This window comes from Budorcas taxicolor, chromosome 8, assembly GCF_023091745.1.
Source record: "Budorcas taxicolor isolate Tak-1 chromosome 8, Takin1.1, whole genome shotgun sequence".
Taxonomy (NCBI): Eukaryota; Metazoa; Chordata; class Mammalia; order Artiodactyla; family Bovidae; genus Budorcas; species Budorcas taxicolor.
The window spans coordinates 68,748,667-68,772,729 of NC_068917.1; the positions used below are offsets into that span (position 1 = coordinate 68,748,667).

General features: G+C 38.8%; 1 protein-coding gene across 1 annotated transcript in view; it reads left to right on the forward strand.

Annotated features, from left to right (window-relative positions):
* Positions 1 to 24,063, forward strand: part of LOC128052229 (contactin-associated protein-like 3) — a 187,450-nt gene that overhangs the window by 109,588 nt on the left and 53,799 nt on the right. Inside the window, exons 10-11 of the mRNA XM_052644721.1 lie at positions 5,606 to 5,712; positions 9,399 to 9,518. Of these exons, the coding sequence (XP_052500681.1) occupies positions 5,606 to 5,712; positions 9,399 to 9,518 (227 nt within the window). The remainder of the gene's footprint in view (positions 1 to 5,605; positions 5,713 to 9,398; positions 9,519 to 24,063) is intronic.

Here is a 24,063-nt window from a genome sequence, read left to right on the forward strand (position 1 = left end):
TTCCTCTTAGGCTCAAGAATTTGCCATCCACAGCCATGGACTGTGTTGATGGGGTCACTTTTTCCAGTTCCACTGCTTTTGATCTAACATTAACCTAGATGCTAAATGCAAAATTGTGAAACCTACCTCTTGTTTTTTTTAATAAATAATACATTTAAAAGAAAATTAATTACCACAAACTCAAACATTTTGTTTTTGAAAAAATCTTATACCCAAACAATTTTAGATAAGCCTATAATATGCTTTATCATAGAAGAGTCATCTTCATCCTATTAAAAAGTATGGAATCTATTTAAGCGAGATTTTGGAGAGTTTCAACTTGTCAAAAAAAAAAAAGGCCAAGAAGCCGCTTTGTTCAAATGAGGGGCAAAGGGGATGGGCCCTGCTTGGGTCAGGCCACCTCTTCAGCCCCAAGAGGATCTGCAGAACACCATCTGAAATACCACCTCTCTAGATACGTGGCGACTTTGCTCTTGACTGTCCATTTCTTTATTATTGTAATTTTCTGACTGTCAAGTTATGGATAAGGGCTTCCCTGGTGGCTCAGTGGTAAAGAATCCACCTGCAATGCAGGAGACTCAGATTGGATCCCAGGGTTCGGGAAGATCCCCTGGAGAAGGAAATGGCAACCCATTTCCAGGATTCTTGCCTGAAAAAATTCCATGGACAGAGGAGCCTGCCAAGCTACAGTCCATGGGGTTGCAAAAGAGTCAGACACAATTTAGCAACTAAACAACAACAACTAAGGTATGGATGCCCCATCCTATGCATTCACCTAGTAGACCTCTTCAGAAAGATAAATAATGTGGATACCATTTATTCTACATGTGAATTCCACTGGTATAAACTGATTTTGAAGCTCACAATCTTCAAGTTGACAAACTGTTCTGAAATTTGTCAGTAATTAACAGTAAGCATGTCCAGGAAATATTTCAAAAATCTAATATTTATCCTTTTATTTTTTAAGTAAAAATGAGTTTGCCTATTTCTAGTTCTTACTGACAGCTGCGATTTTTTTCTATACTTTTCCAAAGAAAGTCAAAATAATTGTTTGGTTACATCTACTGGAATTTCAGTGTTTGGGTGCATAATTTGTACAGTATTAGAGGAGAAAAAAATCATAAAATAGCCAGATGTTCCCTTTCATCTTTTGTTTTTGTACTTTCTTCCTAATGATGTCTGTTTTGCCTTTGCTGATTTCCAGATAAGTGACGGTAGGGAAGCAGAGTGGGATGAAATAGGAGGTGTATATTGATCTCTGTGCATTTCTACATGTTCACACTGTACTGTCTTCCAAGCAAAGTTCCTTTCATTATTGTAAATCTCTCTTGTTCTTAGTACAATTTGTAGTAGTTTGTTATGGCACTACAAGAAAAATAATACAATATTCATGTAAAATTATTTATAAATTTATACACATATATTTTGGAGAAGGAAATGACAACCTGCTCCAGTATTCTTGCCTGAGAAAGCCCATGGACAGAGAAGCCTGGTGGGCTACAGTCCATGGGTTTGCAGAGAATTGGACATGACTGAGCAACTAAGCATACACACACTTTTTTTTTTTAGTAAATTTCATATACTTGCCTATATTGATTGAGTCCCTTACAATGAACATTTTAAATTAACACACTTCATTTTTTAGAGCAGTTTTAGGCTTGCAGAAAGTATAGAGAGTTCTCCTCTATCTCTTTTTTTCCAGTCTCCCCACACACAGTTTCTGTATTTTTAACATCTTGCATCAGTGATGTACACTTATTAGAACTGATGAAAGGATACTGATACATTCTTGTTAACCAAAGTCCTTGCTTTACATGGGCTTCCCAGCTGGTAAAGAATCCACCTGCAATGTGGGAGACCTGGGTTCGATTCCTGGGTTGGGAAGATCCCCTGGAGAAGGGAAAGGCTACTGCTCCAGTATTCTGGCCTGGAGAATTCCGTGCCCTATAGTTCTTGCAGTCGCAAAGAGTTGGACACGACTGAGTGACTTTCACATACACACTGATTTACATTATAGTTCATTCTTTGTGTTAGACAGTTCTATGTGGTTTTACAAATGCATACTGTTATGTCTTCACCATTATGGTATCACACATAGTAGTTTCACAGCCCTAAAAATCTTACATGCATCACCTATCCAATCATCCCTTCCTTTCCCCAGCCTCCAGCCTGGAAATTACCAATCATTTTACTCTCTTCATAGTTGTGCCAATTCCAGATGCCATGTATAGGAATCATGTGCTACATACATAGCCTTTCATTTAATAACATGAATTTAAGTTTCTTCCATGTGTTTTGTGACTGGACAGCTCATTTGTTTTTAGAGCTAAACAATATTACATACCTCAAGTTTATCCACTCACCCAAAGGACATCTTGTTTCCTTCCAGGTTTTCACAATTAGCAAAGCTGCTATAAAAATTTACGTGCAGGTTTTGTATGGACGTTTTCAGCTCATCTGAGTAAATATCAGGGAGCCCAATTACTGGATCATGTAGTAAGAAGATGTTGAGTTTTGTAAAATATTGTCAAACTGTCTTATAGAGTGTCTGTGTCATTTTGCATTCCCACCAACAATGAATGAGAGCTCCTGTTCTCCTCATCCCTGCCGATATTTGGTGTTGTCAGTGTTTTGGATTTTTGCTTTCCTAACAAGTCTATAGTGTTATCTCATTGCTTTAATTTGCATTTCTCTACTGACATATGATGCTGGAGATCTTTCTGTCTTTTTATTTGCAGTCTTGGTACCTTCTTTAGTCAGGTGTCTATTCAGATCTTTTGCCCAAGTTTTTAATTGGTTATGTTCTTCTTGTTGAATTTTAAGTGCGTGCATGCATGCTCAGTTGCTGTTGTGTCAGATTCTTGCAAACCCATGGACTGTATAACCTGCCAGACTCCTCTGTCCATGGGAATATTGTAGCGGGTTGCCATTTCTTTCTCCAGTTCTTCCTGTATTTTATACCCCAATCTTTGTTAGATATATGTTTTATAAAAGCTACCTATTAGTCTATAGCTTATCTTTTCATTCTCTTAGTGTAATTCATAGAAAAGATTTTACAAATTTTACTGAAGTGCAAATTACCATTTTTTTCTTTTGTTGACTGTATCTGAAAAGTCATTGCCAAACCAAGGTCACTTAGATTTCCTCCTGGTATATTCTGAGAGCTTAACTGTTTTGCTTCTTGCATTTAAAATCTCTGAGATCTAGTCTGAGTTCACTGTTGTGAAAGATGTAAAACTTGTGTTTATAATATTATTTTTTTGCATGTGGAGGCCCAGTTGTTGTAGCAATGTTTGTTGAAAAAATTGTCCTTTCTTCAGTGAATTGCCTTTGCAGCTTTGTTAAAGATGAGTTGATTATATTTGTGTAAACCTGTTTCTGGACCTTCTATGCTGTGCCATTAGTCTGTTTGTTCTCTTGCCAGTGCCACATGGCCTTGATTTCTGTAGCTTTATAAAAAATCTTGAAGTTGGGTAATGTTAGTTCTTTGATCTTTTTCATTTTTAATATTCTCTTGGATCTTTTACTTTTACATATAAACTTTAGAATTAGTTTGTTGACATCCATAAAATTACATGCAGTGATTTTGATTAAGATTCTTTGCCTCTATAGATCAAATTGGGAATAACTGAAATCTTGACAATTTTGAACCTTACTCTCCATGAACATGGAATAGCCCCACTTTTTGTTCATCAGAATCTCATAGTTTTTCTCATATATATCTTGCATATGTCTTGTTATATTTGTATCTAAGTATTCTATTTTTTGATGGTGTTAATGTAAGTGCTGTGTTTTTTTATTTTAGATTTCAGTTCATAGTTCATTTATAAGAAATAATCTTGTACCTTTGCTCTCATCATTTATTAGTTTCAGAAGTTTTTTTGTTTATTATTTCAGAATTTCTCCATAGACAATCATGTCATCTGTGAACAAAGATAGTTTTATTTTTTCCTTCCCAGTCTACATATCTTTTATTCCATTTTTTTGTCCGATTGCATTAGCTAAGACTTCCAGTATGATGTTTAAATAAGAGTGGTGAGAGCAAATCTTTGCTTTGCCCCTACACTTAGAAGAAAGCATCTTGTTTCTCTCCAATGATATGACGTTGCTCTAGGGTTTTGAAAGGTTTGTTTAAATCAAGTTGATGAAATTGCTCTCTATTACTAGTTTCCCTAGGTGTTTTGTTGTTACTGTTTTTGTTTTGTATTTTATCATGAATTGGTGTTAGAGTTTGTCAAATACTTTTTTTGCATCTACTGATGTGAACTTATAGTTTTTCTTCTTTAGCTTATTTGTGTAATAGATTACATTAATTTTCAATTTTTTTTTTCAGATTTTGGAGCAGCCTTTATACTTGCAATAAATTCCGCTTGATTATGTTGTATATATTTTTATACATATTTGAATTCAATTTTCTATTACTTTGAGGATAGCATTTATTTTTGATAATGAAAAATTAAATAACCTCTTACAATTAAAATTTTAATCTTATAAACAAACATTAAAATCTCACCTTTGATTTTGATAAGTGAGATGTAACAGTGTCCATGAGACATAAGTGGTTATCTGGTTTACCTGAGTGATTTTGTAGTGTATTCAGTTATGTGGGGAAAAATAAAAATAAGGCCCTCCATCACAAGTGCTCTCTAATTCCTGTGGGCATCCTCACTTTGACTAAAGTAGATGACATTCAAAATCCCTGGCACTGTGATACTACATGGATAAAAAAAAGTGTCTCCGTTTTCCTGCCTTCTTCCCTTCTCTTTAAAATGTTTTCTTATGTACTAAGTCAACATGGCAATATATTACAGTGTGGTATACATAATACATCAGCTAGTTTTGGCTGCACAATAGATTATCTTTAAAGCTTACTAGCCCAAAACAGCAGCTGTTTGTTTATCTCACAATTCTGTATTTGCTGCTGGGCTCTCTTGTACATCTGTGGTTGCCTGAAGGTTCACCTGACAGCTGCTAGACTTATAATCCTCCCATTCACTTGTCCTATGGTTTTGGACCCACCAGAGTGACTGGACCACATGAACCAACCCAGGTTTCTTCATGTGGTTGTGCTTTCAGGGTTCAAAACTCAGTAAGAGAGAAAGCCCACTGCCCAAGCACTTTTCTAGCCTCTGCTGTGTCAGTTTGCTAGTGCCTCATTGATCCAAGCAGGTCACATGCCCAACCCTGATTCAAGATGGAGAAGTAAGCCATACCTTTTGATGGAAGTATCTATAGGACGCACTGCAGGGACATGGAAGCAAGGACAGAAAATGTGTTATTTGTGGCCACTGCAGGCAATTTATATCTTTAGTCATGTATGAAATTAATCTTGCCTTATTTGTGAAAAAGCAAACACGTTTTCTGATGTAATGAGATGTGTAGAAAATTTGCCTGTCATAAATACATGACAGTTGTTATCATCTAATGGATTTTTTAGTCTGTAATTGATATTACATTTGGAAATTTCTATGACAGACCCAGCAAGTGTCGTCCATGTTGTTTTCTGGTCAATTCACTGCTGTTATCTATCTTTAATTACAACATTTTAAGATACAATTTATCATGACCAAATGTGAGAAATAGTGCTGTGTCTGCTTTCTCCTAGGTGTTTGCCCAGCTATTGTGAACATGGTGGTGTATGTTCCCAGTCCTGGAACACCTTCTCCTGCGACTGTATGCACACTGGTTACACAGGCGCAACCTGCCATTCCTGTAAGCCTCATCCTCCTCTGTCTTGATTTCCATGTAGCTCTGTTTTTCTTTCCATTATTTTGTGTATATGTGCATGTCTGTGCAACTCTGTGCTAGAAAGCAACAACAAAAATAATTACTTTAGACATTAATTTTTGTCTGATTTATTTATTTTTTTAACCTTTTATGCTTTTCATTTTGCATTATTTCATATGAGTGGTAAGGCAGCTTACAGAAATACATGTATCCTAAGACAGGAAAAATAGTAGGTAAAAGAAAATAAGGATAAGAAAATAAAATATAGTCAAAGGTAAAAATAAAATCTAGAATTCATGTTTTATAAACAGTGTTTACAAACTTAAGCAGGAAGAATCTCAGAAGTGCAGGGTGGAAGCTAACCTGGTTGGGTTTCTCAGTATCAGTAAGAAGCCAGGTGAACACTCAGGTCCCTTTGGAATCTTGATGTTCTTTATGATGATGGTGGTGGTATTGGTGGTGATGATGATGATGGTTAATATACTGGAACCGTACTTGCATAATTCTAGCTCTCTTCGTATTTCAACTCCTTTAATCCTTGAAACGACTCTAGGAGATAAATGTCCAATTATCTATGTTTTGCACTTGAGAAGCTAAGTTGTTTACCCAATGTCACACTCTCGATCACCTCTCGTTGGTGTTTCTTTTGTTTAGAACATCAGTTTCTTTTCTGAAGAATTATTCTTTCATCTTTAAAGCTAACAAATCTTTATGGACGACTAATCCATTATCTATAAGAAACTTATGACAGAAAGCCCTTAAATGTCCTTGGTTTTCTAATTATTGGCTGTTGTTTAAGCTTTTGTTTTATTGTTTTTCTTATTTCCTTTTCATTACTGACACTTCTGAAGCCCTTCTCCCATAGCACCCCTCCCTCTTGGTCTTTAGAGACAGCATGATATGAAAATTCACTCATCTCACTGCATTCAGCCCCTCCTACTGGGAGAATACATTGCACTGTTAAGAACTCTTCCCTGTGAATTATTTAATTTGATTTCCACATGTGGGAGAAAGGCAGAAATTAGATTGGCATAAATTTGTTATTTTGGGAAGTGAATCCCAGGGAGGCAGGCACTGGGGTGAGACCCCTGAGTCCCTACCACCGAGGGTTCTGCAGAGGAACTCAAAGTCTCTTGGAAGACCAAGGGAGATGATTCATGCCCTAAATATCCCCTAAACAAGTTCAGCCAGAGTGATCCTACCTGCAACTCAATTTGCTATACTAGTGCCAAGTAAGAATTTGCCAGGGTAACTCTTTATTTGAAAGGACCTAGACATCTGGGAAACCAGAAGCTAAGTGATTTTGCCGAGTCACAGTTTGGAATAGGGTAATCTCTTTCTTAGAGTGTTCTTCATCATACTTATATGAAGCAGATATCAACTGAATATTTATGATTAAGGAGAGATGGCTAAATGTTATCAGTAACTGTGATCTAAATATCATTCCAAACAGCTCTGTAGCATAAAGATTTAAAACTACAGACATACATTATGTATTTTTTACATGTTATACATCCTGTTACACATATGTAAGGTTTTCTGCTTGTGGCCCATGATTTGGTCTAATAATTGAATTGACTTTCTTGAAATTCTGCAATTGATCAGTCATATGAAGATGAGATATTACCAAATCAATGTAAGTGATCACAAGACCATTATTTTGGAGTCTAAGTACACAATTAGTACATGTGTATGTTCTTGTTTAAAGCAAGTTTTCTCCTTAGTCATTCCTCCACTATTCTTGTTTTCCTAGGCAATTGCAGCCCCAACACAACACAGACACTGTTATCAATCTATGTGTATCCCTCTGGACACTTTCCTAGGTGGTTATAACCATGTGTATATATGATAGAAATGTCAATGTGAGTGGCCAAAATGCAAGCATGGTGGAAAAGCAATCCATATTGCTTTTCCATCAGTGTCTCTGTGTCCATCAGTATAAATGATGGTAAACATAACATTGATTTGGGGGCAGTCTAACTTGATACATTTGATACTTGGCCATATTTAATAAAATGATTTTTTCCTTTATAAAATCTCTGGATAAAAAGCATTCCCTTCATGTTCTTGTTCTTTGAGATGAGAGAACAACAACCTCTAAACTTCTCCCAGGATTTTTCTTGATTATTTGAAATAAGCAAAGTTAGAAATGTAGGTAATCCGGTCATTATAGCACGGCATAAAGCCATATCCTACTAGGATCACTCTAGTTTGTGGATCTTGTCTAACTACCACCCGAGTCTCTCTGTGCGGATGCCAGATTTGATCCTTAGAGCTGACTTAAAGATCCAGTCCAACTCTGTGCCAGAATTAGTGCCACACTTCCCTCCCAGCAGCCATTAGCAGCTTTTCAGGTTTTCAAAGGGTTTGTCCTGTCAAGGCAAAGGGTGATGCGTAAGAGAGCTGTTACTCAATTGATCATTCATTTCCATGTATGCTGAATATTAATTGAGTTCATCATCTACAGATGCTAATCACTTGCCTTGTAAAACATTCATTGTATACATAGAAAATTCATTTATGAATCAGGATAAATTGAAACTACAAAGAGACTTTTCATATATATTATATATGTTTCTTTGAATTTTGATTTTCTTGAATAATCATTTCCAAAGCATTTTAGGATGTTTCTTTTTATTTTTTTAATTTTTTGACAGTTTATTTTTATTTTATTTTATTTTTAACTTTACAATACTGTATTGGTTTTGCCATACATCAACATGAATCCGCCACAGGTGTACATAAGTTCCCACTCCTGAACCCCCCTCCCATCTCCCTCCCCATACCATCCCTCTGGGTTATCCCAGTGCACCAGCCCCAAGCATCCTGTATCCTGCATCAAACTTAGACTGGTGATTTGTTTCTTATATGATATTATACATGTTTCAATGCCATTCTCCCAAATCATCCTGCCCTCTCCCTCTCCCACAGAGTCAAAAAGTCTGTACTGTACATCTGCGTGTCTTTTGCTGTCTCGCATACAGGGTTATCGTTACCATCTTCCTAAATTCCATATATATGTGTTAGTATACTGTATTGGTGTTTTTCTTTCTGGCTTACTTCATTCTGTATAATCGGCTCCAGTTTCATCCACCTCATTAGAACTGATTCAAATGTATTCTTTTTGATGGCTGAGTAATACTCCATTGTGTATATGTACCACATTTTAAAATGAACTTTAAAAATGGAATGAAGTAGAGCTGCTGATTTGTGAAATCCATCTCATTGAAAAAAATGCATTTCATGTGGAAATTGTCTTAAGTAAACAAAGAGTATAGTTACTGAGTAATTTTTTTAAAATAGCATGATTATTTGATAATAACATATCATTTAGGGAGATTAAGCCAATGCATTTCAGATGCTTAGATATTGTGAAACAGCAAAGAATTAGACTAGAGTAAATCCAGTTACCCTGATTTTGACAGGAATTCTGTGTTTCTAGAGCATAAAGTATTCAGATCCACATGTCCCATAGTGATACTTCTTAAAATCTTTCACTCTGTGCCTGAGAATCTTTATGCTACCCAAGGGAAACAGGGGAACACTCCTCTAGAGAATACATCCCTGAGAGCAAGGCAGAAGGAGTGTCACTGGGGAAAGTATCACTTAATTAACAACATGGAGGGATTCATTCTATTGTCGTTCCTGTCTGAGATCTCTGTCTTCTGCAGCTCTCTACGAGCAGTCATGTGATGCCCACTGGCACAGAGGAAACTCTTCAGGGCTCTATTATATTGACTCAGATGGAAGTGGCCCCCTGGAACCATCCCTGGTATATTGCAACATGACAGGTATGTTAATAAGCTTTTTTAATGAAAAACTCATGTAAATACTTGCTGTGTATGAAAAATCCAGATGCAGTAAGCAGAGTTTACCTAGTGGCAACTTTACTTAGATGTGCATTTTGATTGTAATTGTAATATGATTGCTAAGAAGTATTAAATGTAATGTTCTAAAATAGTTAAGAGGTGGTAATTAAAAGTTATGTCATTATTTTCCTGGAAATGTTCTTTCTTTATGCAAAAATTAGCAATAAATTGCTGTTTATTAATCTATAACATAAAAGGGTAAACTTTATTTCTTAGTTCATGTCAATAAGTGCCAAAGTCTTAGGAGAATGTTCACTTCTTAAATTTATGAAAATATCCATTTATATTCTTTTGAATCTGTAGTCAGGTGAGTTTATCTGCGTGTATGTGTGCTAAGTCACTTCAGTCATGTCTGACCCCTTGTGACTCTATGGACTGTAGCCCAGCAGGCTCCTCTGTCCATGGGATTCTCTAGGCAAGAATACTGGAGTGGGTTGCCATGTCCTCCTCTGGGGGGTCTTCTGGACCCAGGGGTTGAACCTGCATCTCCTGTGTCTCCTGGGTTGGCAGGCAGATTCTTTACCACTAGCACCACCTGGGAAGCCCTGAGTTTATCTAGGGAATAATAAACGTTTTTAAAGTGTATATGAACTTCCCAGGCAGCACAGTGGTGAAGAATCCGCCTGCCAATGCAGGAGGCACAGGAGACCTGGGTTCGGTCCCTGGGTCAGGAAGATCCCTTGGATTAGGAAATGGCAACCTACTCCAGCCTTCCTGCCTGGAAAATTCCTTGGACAGAGGAGCCTAATGGGCTACAAGTCCATGGGGTCACAAAGAGTCAGACATGACTGAGTGACTAACACACACACCAAGCGTATATACTTCATCTAATAATACTATTCATGTGCAACTATATAAATAATATTACATCTTCCTTAAAAACCTGATTATTAATATGTTAAAGGACTTGTATATTACATAGTGTTTATGACGCCTTTAATTCTTCAAAACTTTTTAATTTAAGCTCTCTGCCTAAATGTATAGGAGCACAAAGGACCAAAACTCCCACTGCAATGAATGACAACTTCCCTGATGGAACTGATACAAATTTTTTATACCTCTTATCTACCTGTATCTGTATGTGTATGTACCCATAAATTTTTCTCCATGCTCATATAAGGTTTGCCCAATAAAGAGGACAAACCTTCTTTAGAAAACTTTCTGTTACTCTAGCAGTGTAGCCCTAACAGATACTTCAACAACCACAGAATCTGAGTGCAAATTCTGAGATAATTATCAGAAAAAAATCAACTATAGATGGTTCTTAGGTAACTATACATTAGTTATAATTTGGTTTCTCTGTTGTTATGGCTCCACATCACTGGGGAAGGGTTTCAGATCTCACAAGGAGGAAATTATTTATGGGTAAACTTACAATGATGGTTTGTGAATAGCTTGCAATCTTGATGTGGTTTTTAATATCAATACCTATTGTCATTTCATACACGAAAAAAATCTAAGCATTTTTGGCAGTGGTTAATATGTGATCTGATCTAAATTCAGTCAAATATGTGTTCCAGTCCCAAAACCACCCCCGAGGTTGTTGCAGAAGATGCAGGAACTCCCAGGGCATTGCACTGGGTGTAAATATGGCTGTTTGGGGCTTTGGGGCAAATATCTTATCATAAATACTGACCAGAATATTGCAGTGTGATGACAGAGTTAAATACATCAACTTGCTTTTACTGAAAGAGATGTGATCAGTGAAATATGTGAGGAAACGGCCCAGGGGATCTTTCTAGATATACTGGATTCCAGTGGTTTATAACCTTCAAGTGATTAAATTTCTGCTTTGATTTGCTTTCATTACCATGACTCAAGTGAATGCCAAGAACAAAGAAAGCTAAATAAAAAGCATCCCAGTAATACATTTCCTTTATATCAATTAGGTTCTTAATTATCACAAAAGTCTAGGGCATGTTAAAGATTTTCGTATATATTATCTTGGGTTAATCCTACGAGCAGAGTTCCATATACACTGAAAAGTTCCAAGAATCAAAGGAAGGTAGCTGCTGCTGCTGCTAAGTCGCTTCAGTCGTGTCTGACTCTGTGCGACACCATAGACGGCAGCCCACCAGGCTCCCCCATCCCCCGTCCTGGATTCTCCAGGCAAGAATACTGGAGTGGGTTGCCATTCCCTCTCCAATGCATGAAAATGAAAAGTGAAAGTGAAGTCTCTCAGTCATGTCTGACTCTTAGCGACCCCATGGACTGCAGCCTACCAGGCTCCTCCATCTATGGGATTTTCCAGGCAAGAGTATTGGAGTAGGGTGCCATTGCTTTCTGTGATAGAAAGGTAGAAATAATCCCAAATAGCATGAACCAAGATGAGTAAAGTTTCAAAGATATTTGTTGATAATTAACTGTTGGCAGGCTTGGTAACGCTGAGGTCAAGTTTATAAGTCTGCCAAGAGAAATAACCGAGAGCTGATTGCCTGATTTTCTCCAGTTTATGGTTGTAATAAAAGAAAAACATTTTAATCATCATAGTGAACACATGATCTAAGCTTTGCCATGAAGCTTTAGTTGTGTATATTTCTAAAGCCCATTTGGAATGTGTAACTATCTCAAAGGTGTTCTGTTTTGATACTGATTGCTGCAATATTGGATACATTTTAATTCCCTGCAATTGCTATTACCTCTTCAGAGTGAATGTAGGTCCCTACCACGGTAGACAAGGATAGTTATCAAAATGCAAAGGGACAGTAAAAACAGCTTTTGATTTCAATTAAGTTAGGATAATACTTGATGATATATAAGCATGTTTTTCTTACCCTAGAGATAAAAAAGAACCTCTGAATAAGGGAGGGAAAAGGTAAAATCTACTGATTACCCATCCTGATTAATTTATATACATGATGGCCTTGAAAATTGTCTGCCAAGAACATGAATCATTCCCTTTCCCAGGGCAACGTGAAGAAATGTCCAAGTTAAGACACAAAACTGAAGAGATGCAAGAAAATTTCTGACAACATTGAACACGTGTACTCAGCGCCTGCCCTGAGCCAACACAGCTCGGGTCATAACAGACTGTGAATCTGGACACCTCCCTCCCATGGTCTGGGGCACTTTTTCGGGTGGGGAACGAAACCCTTGACAGAAGCAAATCAAATACATGGCATGTTATAAAGCAGTGGGTGCTGTGAAGCAGAACAAAGCTGGGAGTGGGGCACAGACTGCAGAAGGATGGGTTACAATTTTAAATAGAGAGATCAGGAAAAGACTCAGTTGGAAAGTTGACATTTGCACTTATTGCATCAAAGCAGGAGCACTGAGACAAGAGGAAGTGGAGCCTTCATGGGGAGGGAGGAGACAAGGGCAGAAGGCCTACAGCCACAGGGAGCCTGGCCTGTTGGACAGACCCAGGTGGAAGGACCTGGAGGTGGCCTTTCCTCAATTCATGTGGCTGGAAAGGGGCTGGTCCAGATTTCACACAGTTAGGACCTTTAACCATCATGATGCACCAAGGGGAGGCAAGGAGACCAGTTAGGACTTAGCTCTAGCAATTTAGCCAAGATGGTGGTGATGGTGGGGAGCAAGGTAGGAGAGAGGAGGAGGAAAGATTGCTTTAGAACCACTGGACTGGATATGGACAGACAGAAAGAGAGGCATCAAGCAGGGCTCCCCTGTTTGGATCTGACCCCTGGAAGGAAGGTGCAATTATTGTTTATGGAGATGGAAGGGCCATGTTTTAATGGAAGACAAGGATTCCAGTTGTGAGCATGTGAAGTTTGGTTTGCCTGTTGGTCATTTAATTAGATAGTAGGGATCTCTTGTTTATAAAAACAAAAACCTACTGGGTGGTTATAATATCCTTGGCAATACAAATTTTAAAAAATATAATTTGGACTGTGATTTTACAAATTAACCTGACCAGCAGGCTGTCATTTGCTTTACTGTCACTAGTGGACACAGTCCAGCAGGATGAGGCTTTTCCAGGTCCCTATATGTTTGTCCTCCTAGGGAAGCTCTGCTTTCCATGGAAGGATCCTTTGGCAGCATCCAAGAAAGGCTGTATTATTATTATTAAGCTTCTCTACAGATGTTTAGGGTTTTCCAGGTGGCACTAGGCTAAAGAACTGGCCTGCCAATGAAGGAGACATAAGAGATGTGGGTTTGATCCCTGGGTCAGGAAGATCCCCTAGAGGAGGGCATGGCAATTCACTCCAGTACTCTTGGCTGGAGAATCTCATGGACAGAGGATCCTGGGAGGCTACAGTCCATGGGGTCACAGAGAGTCAGACACGACTGAGCACAGCCCAGCCCAGGGATGCTTATTTGCACACAGGTTTAGAAACCACAGTTGTGAAGCTGGGGAGCTTTGATTTCAGTGAGCACAGCCTCCTCTATCTTCAAAAAATTAAAACGGAAAGGGAGTAAAGGGCACCACACAATGGAGAAATAAAACTAATGGAGATGTAAAATTTTGCTGCTGCTATTCATTTCACAGTCCAAGCAATTATTCTGTTGTTTGTATTAATGTAGGTTGCTGTGGGTGAGGTTGCATGATCCATCATTGAATCCTTGTGGCTATGATTTGTCCACAATGCGACAAGAATTGTTCACATGTATTAAGATAAAGTCTAAGACATTAATTCTCTAAAGTAAATATTTTCTAAACACTCTGACTTAATCTTGGAAAGTTTTAAGAGCTCTAAGGTATATGTGTATGTGCTCATGAAAATCATTGCTAATAATTTAATGATTTGCATTGATATGTAAATGTCTATTATTAAAGCATACTTAGTAACTATGCCTTTATATTACATTGCAAATGAACAAACATTAAGTCCAGATTATTGTATAACTATGACTTTTGTATAGTTAAGTTTTTTTAGAAAAGTTTGTGGTTGCCTAACTCTTATCTAAAACTCCTGAAATTAGTATAGTCTTGTTCTATGTAAAAAGATTAATGTTCAAGAGTTCTATAATTGCAATTAAGGTGGAGCATCAAATGGATCATGGAGATGGAGTACAAGAGTTAAATATTTCAGTGAAGATTTCCAAATAATATTAAATGCCAAGGATTTTTCTAAAATTCAAAGCCATAAAGAAAGCAGTGTGCTGAAGATATATAGGCCAAATGACCAATGACTACCTTCAACAGCCAGGCAACAAAATATTTAACTGAAAAATTTAAAAATCCTTTGTTCCTAGAGAAAATCCAAAGAATGAGCCAGGGTTATAGCACAGTGGTAAAGAATCTGCCTGCCAATGCAGGAGACTTGGTTTAGATCCCTGGGTCTGGAAAATCCCCTGGAGTAGAAAATAGCAACCCACTGCAATCTTGCCTGGAGAATCCCTTGGACACAGGAGCCTGGTGGGCTACAGTCCATGGGGTCACAAAGAGTTGGACAGTACTGAGCATGCACACACACATAGCTAAATAGTTCTTATTGATCCAGGGATCACATGAGTTGCCCTCAAAGTCTTTGTATTGATAGAGGAAAGATCTTAGGGTCTTGATTCTGTTCTTCCAACCTGGAAATATTTACATTATAATAATTTTTCCTTCTCCATAAGGCTGCAGTGACTGTGGACAATTAAACATTCTTTAATTATTCAAAAAAACAAGTACTAACACTTGGAAAAATATACCCAAAACAAAATTGTAAACCAATTATTAAAATTAAATCCTTGGTAATAGCCTCCAGAAATGTAGTCCTAGGGCCTACAAAAAGTCCTACAAAAAGACACTTCAAGCCTTTTTTAGTACCTTTAGTACTGAGACATCCAAAACAAGACAGAAAATGAAACTATTTTGAATGGACTGCTTGTGAAATCTGTTGACGGGTGTATTCCCTTTGTAAACAGAAGGAACAGAACGTAATTTCTTTGACGACAATATGAGGAAGGTCAATATCTCTCCCCACTGAGACGGAGATGACCGTGTCCACAGTATACCAGGATGTTAGCCAGTCTAACTCACTGTGACCTTATGGACTGTAGTCCTCCCAGCTCCTCTGTCCATGGAGTTCTCCAGACAACACTGGAGTGGGTAGCCATTCCTTCTCCAGGGGTTCTTCCCAATGCAGGGATTGAACCACATTGAAGGCAGATTCTTTACAAACTAAGCCACCAGAGAAACCCCAGGTTAGTTGTTTGCTATTATAACATCATAGTTGTGAGGTTCAGAAACTGGGTCTCAGACACTGCATTGTGAGAGTGACTGTTGCTGGAAGAAAATGGGTTGCAGTCAGAGCAGTGACTCAACTTCCGGTCCATAAGAATCCCTGGAGGCTTAATGAACAAGCTGAGGACTGGGTCTGTTGCCTCCCTGACCATTCCCCCTTCAGATCTTAATTTATTGACTAGTCAGTTAGTAATGCAGAACTTTTTACTCATTATTATTACTGAGTCACTAGTCTTCATGCAAACCAAGTAGTTGTGTTTCTTTTCTTGAGACATAGTTGATTTACAAGGTTGTGTTAATTTCAGGTGTACAACAAAATGATTTAGTAGTACAGACATATATATCTATTTTTTTCAGATTTTTTTCACCCTATAGGTTATTACAAAATATTGAATATAGTTCCCTGTCTTGTATAGTAGGTCCTTGTTGATTATCTATTTTATATATGGTAGTGTGTATTTTGAAGAAGGCAATGGCACCCCACTCCAATACACTTGCCTGGAAAATCTCATGGACGGAGGAGCCTGGTAGGTTGCAGTCCATGGGAACGCGAAGAATCGGACACGACTGAGCAACTTCACTTTCACTTTTCAGTTTTCACTTTCATGCATTGGAGAAGGAAATGGCAACCCACTCCAGTGTTCTTGCCTGGAGAATCCCAGGGATGGGGGAGCCTGGTGGGCTGCCGTCTATGGGGTCGCACAGAGTCGGACACGACTGAAGCGACTTAACAACAGCAGCAGTGTGTATTTTGTTGTTGGTTCAGTTGCTCAGTCATGTCTGACTCTCTGCAACCCCAGGGACTGCAGTATGCCAGGGTCCCCTGTCTTTCACTATCTCCTGGAGTTTGCTCAAACTCATGTCCATTGAGTTGATGATGCCATCCAACCATCTCATCCTTTTCATCCCCTTCTCCTCCTGCCCTCAATGTTTCCCAGTATCAGGGTCTTTTCCAATGAGTCGATTCTCCACTTTAGGTGGCCAGAGTATTGGAGCTTCAGCATCAGTCTTTCCAATGAATATTCAAGGTTGATTTCCTTTAGGATTGACTGGTTTGATCTTGCTGTCCAAAGAACTCTCAAGAGTCTTCTCCAGCACCATAGTTCGAAAGCATCACTCCTTCAGTGCTCAGCCTTTTTTATGGTTCAACTCTCACATCTGTACATGACTACCGAAAAAACCATAGCTTTGACTGTCCAGACCTTTGTTGGAAAAATAATGTCTCTGCTTTTTAATACAGTCTCTAGGTTTGTAGTATGTATATTTTGAATCTAAAAAATGATACAAATGAACGTATGTACAAAATATAAATCGACTCACAGACATGGGAAAGAAAATTGTGGTTACCAAAGGTGAAAGGAGGGTATAAATTAGGAATCTGAGATTAAAATATCTGCTATTGTGTTTCTTCAACAGCCATTTTCCTGTGTCAGAAATTGTGTCATGTCTCCAGCACTGTGGTTTAGCAAAGGGCAATCAGTCCAGTTGTCTTACACACAACACATGCTATTTTTGGGGGGTGAGAAGTAGATTTATTAACATAAGAACACTTATAAGAGATGTGAGCAGTAAAGAGAAGGAATTCTGCCAAGCTATTTTTTAAGTCCTTTGTAGACTGGGTGCTGCTGGCCCCATACTGCTATGTGTTTCATGTTTGTTTATTAGTGCAGATTTTCTTCCTTTCTTCTCTCGTTTGCTTGAATTCCTGTCTCTGCATAACCAGACAGCTCCCTGTTCAGTTACCCATTCAGTTCATGCATTCATTCAATCATACACACTTTATACTACGAAGTTGCAGGCACTAAGCTATATGTGAGGAATGAAAGGGAAATTAACTGTTCTCGTAGACCTTCAGATGAATAAGATAGACAGATGTTAATTCAACTAACTAACAATGTTATGAATATCATTAACTCTACATTTGCTATTTTAAGTAGATATCAGCACTTGTTGGAAATTTGTCAAAAAGAGGTGGTAAGTATAGACTGGAGAATTCATTCATGAGTAAATGCATAGTTGCTGCAACATATATTTTCTTTGCTTGTAAAAAGTTGCGATTTCATTGTTCTCTGCTTTGCTCTTGAAAATTGAGATTGGCAGGAACATAGCATTATTGTGCATTCATCACATGTAGCAAGTTTTGTTTGGAACTAGTGTTTCTTACAAAAAATGTTTTAAAGTTGAAATGTTGGAATTTTTAAGGAAAATGAAAGAAGACCTGCACTTTGATGATTATCATACATAGTGAACCTGCATTTCTTTTATACTGGCTTTTGCCTGGAAAGAACTCTTTTCCACCTCCACTGGGGAGACATTATTCTGACTTGCCTCTTGACATTTCTAAAGGTAGTTCATAAGACATGCAGCGCGATGTGGTTGGCGATGCAGAATTTCTGGGGCAGATCCAATCATTGTGCCCAAAGGGTAAAAAAACAAATGCTTCAGGAAAGCTTATTTTCCTGCTTTTCTGTCAGCCATGCAGTCTGCCCCAACCTTGTGGGTGGGCATAGTGAATGGTCTGGATGAACAATAAAAATATAGATGCTCAGAGGGCAGCTAGGCCAGAAACATGCTGGGTTCATGGCCTTAGCATTCAAAGGTGGCTAGAACGATAGCATTTGGTCTTCAGCATTTACTAAATATGGAATTGGAGGCTCAGAGATTTTTTTTACTTTTCTAAGACCATTCCTCCCCTGTGGCTCAGCAGTAAAGAATCCTCCTGCAATGCAAGAGATATAGCAGGAGCTGCAAGTTCAATCCCTGGGTCAAGAAGATTCCCGGGAAAAGAAAATAGCAAGCTACTCCAGTATTCTTGCCTGGAAAATCCCCTGGACAGAGGAGGCTGGTGGGCTACAGTCCATCGGGTTGCAAAGAGTTGGACATGACTTAGTGACTAAACAAGACAATAGATTATAACCCATATCTTTTATTGACCACGACCCTGTACTCTGTCTGTATCTAATTTTATGAATGAATTACATAATGTGCTCTTTGAGAAAATTGTTTTGCTCTGGAGTTGTATGATGGGCTGACACACAAGGGGAGACACTAATATCTTCCAAAAACTGAGCTCCTAGGAGGTTCCAGATACGGAGCCAGGCACATATATGTATTGCCTGAAGACAATGTAAGTCATGTTGAGTAAATGTCCATTCTTGCTAAATAGCAGATGTCTGCCCTTATGAATGAGCAGACACACATTCAGTGTGACCTAGTAAGTGAAAGCATCATCCTCTGAAATTCCAGGAAAGAAGGCTGTGAAGTGGCTACATTCCCTTGAAGCTATCGAGTTGTGTCCTATAGCATTTTCTTGTGTTCAAAATATTAAAGTAAGCCAGAAAAGCCTCAAGGCCCCAGAATTATGGCAGGAAGGGCAACCCTTATGAGGATGCTCCTATAAATATTAATCAGGAGGGACCTGGGATGTAGGGCCAGGATGAATGCTATCTCTGGGCCCCCCAGGGCCTGGCAACTGTCTCCTTAGAGCTGTCATTGCTTCTCTTCAGTAAAATGCACACACCAGTCATCCTCAGCTTTGACAAACAGATGACATGGCAGGACCAGGGCCTCTGCAGTCTAGGGCAGGGCCAGGTGAGAGGGTGTCACTCGTAAAGGAAATCCACCATGAATATTCATTAGAAGGACTGATGCTGAAGCTGAAGCTCCAATACTTTGGTCACCAGATGTGAAGAATTGACTCACTGGGAAAGACCCTGATACTGGGGAAGACTGAAGGCAGGGGGAGAAGGGGCTCATGGAGGATGAGATGGTTACATGGCATTACCAACTCAATAGACATGAATTTGAGCAAACTCAGGGAGATCGTGAAGCACAGGGAAGCCTGGCATGCTGCAGTCCATGAGGTTGCAAAGAGTCAGACACGACTTAGGGACTAAACAACAACAACAGAGACCCAGGACAGCCTCCTTAGAAATTGTGTTACTACACAGAAATATCATTACAACTAGCTTTCACTTTTTATTCACCTCAACCCTCTTGCCACACAGATAAGGAAGTGGAAGTCTAGAAAAACTCACTTGCAAAACTAAATTCATGAAACTATGTGATTTAGCCACATATTTCTAAGTAATACAGTGTAAGTCACTGAGCTTTCTGAGTAAACTTCTCAAAGAGTGCTAAGGTCTGTAATTTTCCCAGACAGTCTTACTCACCTGAGCCCTCTCCTATATTTCCAATGAAAACAGAACTGGATCCTGGTCATTTATGTGTTCATAGGGCCAGTAAAGGCCAAGTCCGCTACTCCAGATATTCAGAGGGTGTCCTGAGGAAGACAATTTCTAAGGAGGCTGTCCTGGGTCTCTGTTGTTGTTGTTTAGACCCTAAGTCGTGTCTGACTCTTTGCAACCTCATGGACTGCAGCATGCCAGGCTTCCCTGTGCTTCACGATCTCCCTGAGTTTGCTCAAATTCATGTCTATTGAGTTGGTAATGCCATGTAACCATCTCATCCTCCATGAGCCCCTTCTCCCCCTGCCTTCAGTCTTCCCCAGTATCAGGGTCTTTCCCAGTGAGTCAATTCTTCACATCTGGTGACCAAAGTATTGGAGCTTCAGCTTCAGCATCAGTCCTTCTAATGAATATTCATGGTGGATTTCCTTTACGAGTGATTGGTTTGATCTCCTTGCTATCCTTGCTGTTCATCTAGAGACTCTAGTTCTTCCTCGCTTTCTGCTGTTGGGTGGTATCATCTGCATACCTAAGGTTATTGATATTTCTCTATTGTAGTATTCAGATTATCTTTGTGGGTTCAGGAACGGCTGCTAGTGTGTGCATCTGTCTATCCTTATTTATCACCCCGATTGCATCTTCTTGACTAACTCTATCTGGAGATAGATGTGACAAATTAAATCACCTGGCATTTTGCCTTCTTAGTCTTCTCAGAACATGTACCCTCTTCTCATCAGAGGAAACAAAGGCAGAGGGCTTAATTTCCCAAAATGTTCTGTTTGGACACAAATGTGAAATGCTGGGCTCGATGAAGCACAAGCTGGAATCAAGATTTCCAGGAGAAATATCAATAACCTCAGATATGCAAATGATACCCCCCTTATGGCAGAAACTGAAGAGGAACTAAAGAGCCTCTTGATGAAAGAGGAGAATGAAAATGTTGGTTTAAAACTCAACATTCAAAAAACTAAGATCATGGCATCTGGCCCCATCATTTCCTGGCAAATAAATGGGGAAACAATGGAAACAGTGACAGACTATATTTTCTTGGGCTCCAAAATCACTGCAGATGGTGATTGCAGCCATGAAATTAAAAGGAGCTTGCTCATTGGAAGAAAAGCTATAACAAATCTAGACAGCATATTAAAAAGCAGAGACATTACTTTGCCAACAAATGTCCACCTAGTTGAAACTATGGTTTTTTCAATAGTTATGTATGGATGTGAGAGTGGGACTGTGAAGAAAGCTGAGCATCAAAGAATTGATGCTTTTGAGCTGTGGTGTTGGAGAAGACTCTTGAGAGTCCCTTGGACTGCAGGGAGATCCAACCAGTCCATCCTAAAGGAAATCAGTCTTGAATATTCATTGGGAGGACTGATGCTGAAGCTGAAACCTCAGTAGTTTGGCCACCTGATGCAATGAACTGACTCACTGGAAAAGACCCTGATACTGGGAAAGACTGAAGGCAGGAGAAGGGAATGACAGAGGATGAGATGGTTGGATGGCATCACCAACTTGATGGACTTGAGTTTGAGTAAGCTCTGGGAGTTGGTGACAAACAGGGAAGCCTGGCGTGCTGCAGTCCACTGGGTCCCAAAGAGTCACACGTGACTGAGCAACGGAACTAACTGAACACAAATTGGACTTCATTTCAGGCATCTGTGGGAAAAGGAATTTTTACCTTCACTTTCTTTGAGGTTAATTTCCAAATCATGAGTGATGAACCCACCAACTATAAAGGCATCAGATTTTTCATAATGAAGCCTCATTTTCTGTCTGCTTCTCAGAGAAATGGAAATGGTTTCAATGTATATTTACCTGAATGTGTAAAATAAAGAGCTGGTTCTTTTTCCATAACTGATTGTTTTGCTATAAAAGACTCCTTGTATAGTCCAGAGGTCTATTATAAAGCGTAAGAAGTGTTGCCAGTTGCAAAATGGATATAACTTAGCAAAAAGAAAAAGCAAATCAAACTGAAGGATAGCATATGATATGGTCAGTGTGATTATTATGAAACATCAAACCAAACCAGCAAATTAACTTGGCTACAGGTTCATTTGTTCAGACAAAATGATTGACCAAGTGCCAATGGTCTCCCTGCTCCTGTGCAGAGGAAAGACCCCACTGAGTTCGATTAACCTGTTCTGAAAGGGTCTAGTTTAACGATAGTTCAAGATTCGTGTTTATATTTGCCCATGATTAAAAAGTAGCTCAGTCGGTAAAGAGTCTGCCTGGAACGCAGGAGACCCGGGTTCCATCCCTGGGTCTGGAAGATCCCCTGGAGAAGGAAATGGCAACCCACGCCAGTATTCTTGCCTGGAGAATTCCACGGACAGAGGAGCCTGGCAAGCTACAGTCCATGGGGTGGCAAGAGTCGGACATGACTTAGCAACTAAACCACCACCACCAGCCAAATTAATTACTTTAGGTCCAAAATTGTGCTTCAGACTACCTTGAATAACATGTAAGTAGAGCAAACTCCAGGAGATAGTGGTGGACAGAGGAATCTGGCATACTGTAGTCCTTGGTGTTGAAAAGAGTTGTACACAACTTAGTGACTGAACAACAGTTTTTCCATCATGCTGGTCACTTTAATGCCTTAGTCTGTCTCCTTGTGCTTGAAAATTAAGGTTATGTGGCATGTCAAAGGTTCATGGTTTTGAAATCTATGAAAATAATATGTTATTGGAATATTAGAGAAATATAATGTGTTGTTGTTGGGGTCTTTTAAATAACACTTCTAGAAAGAGCAGTCATTTAAAGTATTTTTGAGAAGAGCAGTTTTGAGGTTCTTTTCAACTGTTTCCTTCTCTCCACTCGAAAAGATTTCTATTATTATACCTTAACCATGCAAGACCATAAATCTATCATACTGACCACTAGCCTATATGAACCATTCAGGCACATCATTTTTCTTTGTGCCCTAAGCCATGAAAATAACTGATGCAGTGGCACTGGAATTGATGAACTCCCAAGCCTAACACAGTCTTCTGCGTGACTCCCCGTACCTTCATTTCATTTGATGGAAGAAACCCTGGGGGTGAATAGGAGTAGGTAATTACCAAAAATAATACCAGACCCATTTAAGTAATTTTCCAGGAAAATGTTGAAATGTAAAATGTCTAGTGAAAACATGATTAAGGAGGAAACAAAATCTATGGATTTCAAGTTGCCATGGGAACACTCACAGCCCCCTCTAGTGAGCAGATACATGGGTGATCCATTAAGTCTTTTTTTAATAGAATATAAAACTGCATTGGTCACGTTGACTCATAGTTTGTTCCTGTTCTTGCTAATTTTTGCATATTTTATCATGCTTTTTCCCATAGGCTTTGAACCAGAGTTTTTTCCATGGCCCTTGGGGTTCTTTTCCAAGTCTCTCAATGTATTTCATGTGTTAAGGGTTGTGAGCACCAGCACACCTGTTAGGTTTTTCCCAGACCCACGTCCCCAGGGTAGGAAAGGAACAGGGACCTGTGGGGACCCCTAAGTGAATTCCTTGTGTTATTGTTTTGGTTTTTTGCTCTTTTGCTCATATATTAAGAAATAATATAAACTCAGTAAGACAGTTTCCTGCTCTGTAATATAGAAAGTTTGTGTGCAGACTGATCATTTATCAAATACATATTACAGAGAAAGTTAAATGACATTGTAGAGAGAGTTGGATTAAGGTAGCTGGAACTCAGCCTTCTAGCACTGAGCCATGGCTTTCTATACTGTGGGAGCTTCTATACTTTTATGGAGGGAGGTATACTGGGGGGAGGTATTTATGGTGGGATGTATATTGAGGGGAAGATAAAAGAAGTCAAGTTGTTTTTCTTCTGTTATAAATGTTATGAAATGTGCATTGTATTTTAAATCTCTTTGAAAAATATAGGTAATCAATGTAATAGAACTATGTGATTATTTTCCAACAGACATTGATGTAGCTATGATTACTGCTGGGATAGTCATATTCCTAGGCTCTGTGTTTTTTTAGTGCTGGCCATTGAACAGGTTGCTGACACACTATTAGTTAATTTTTGTCAAAAATACTTAGTTTCTGTTATTTTCATGATCATGTTTGCAGCTTATTCCTCACATATGTCTTTTACACATTTCTCTGATTATCAGAGGAAAAGATGCTCAGTCAGATGACAAATATACT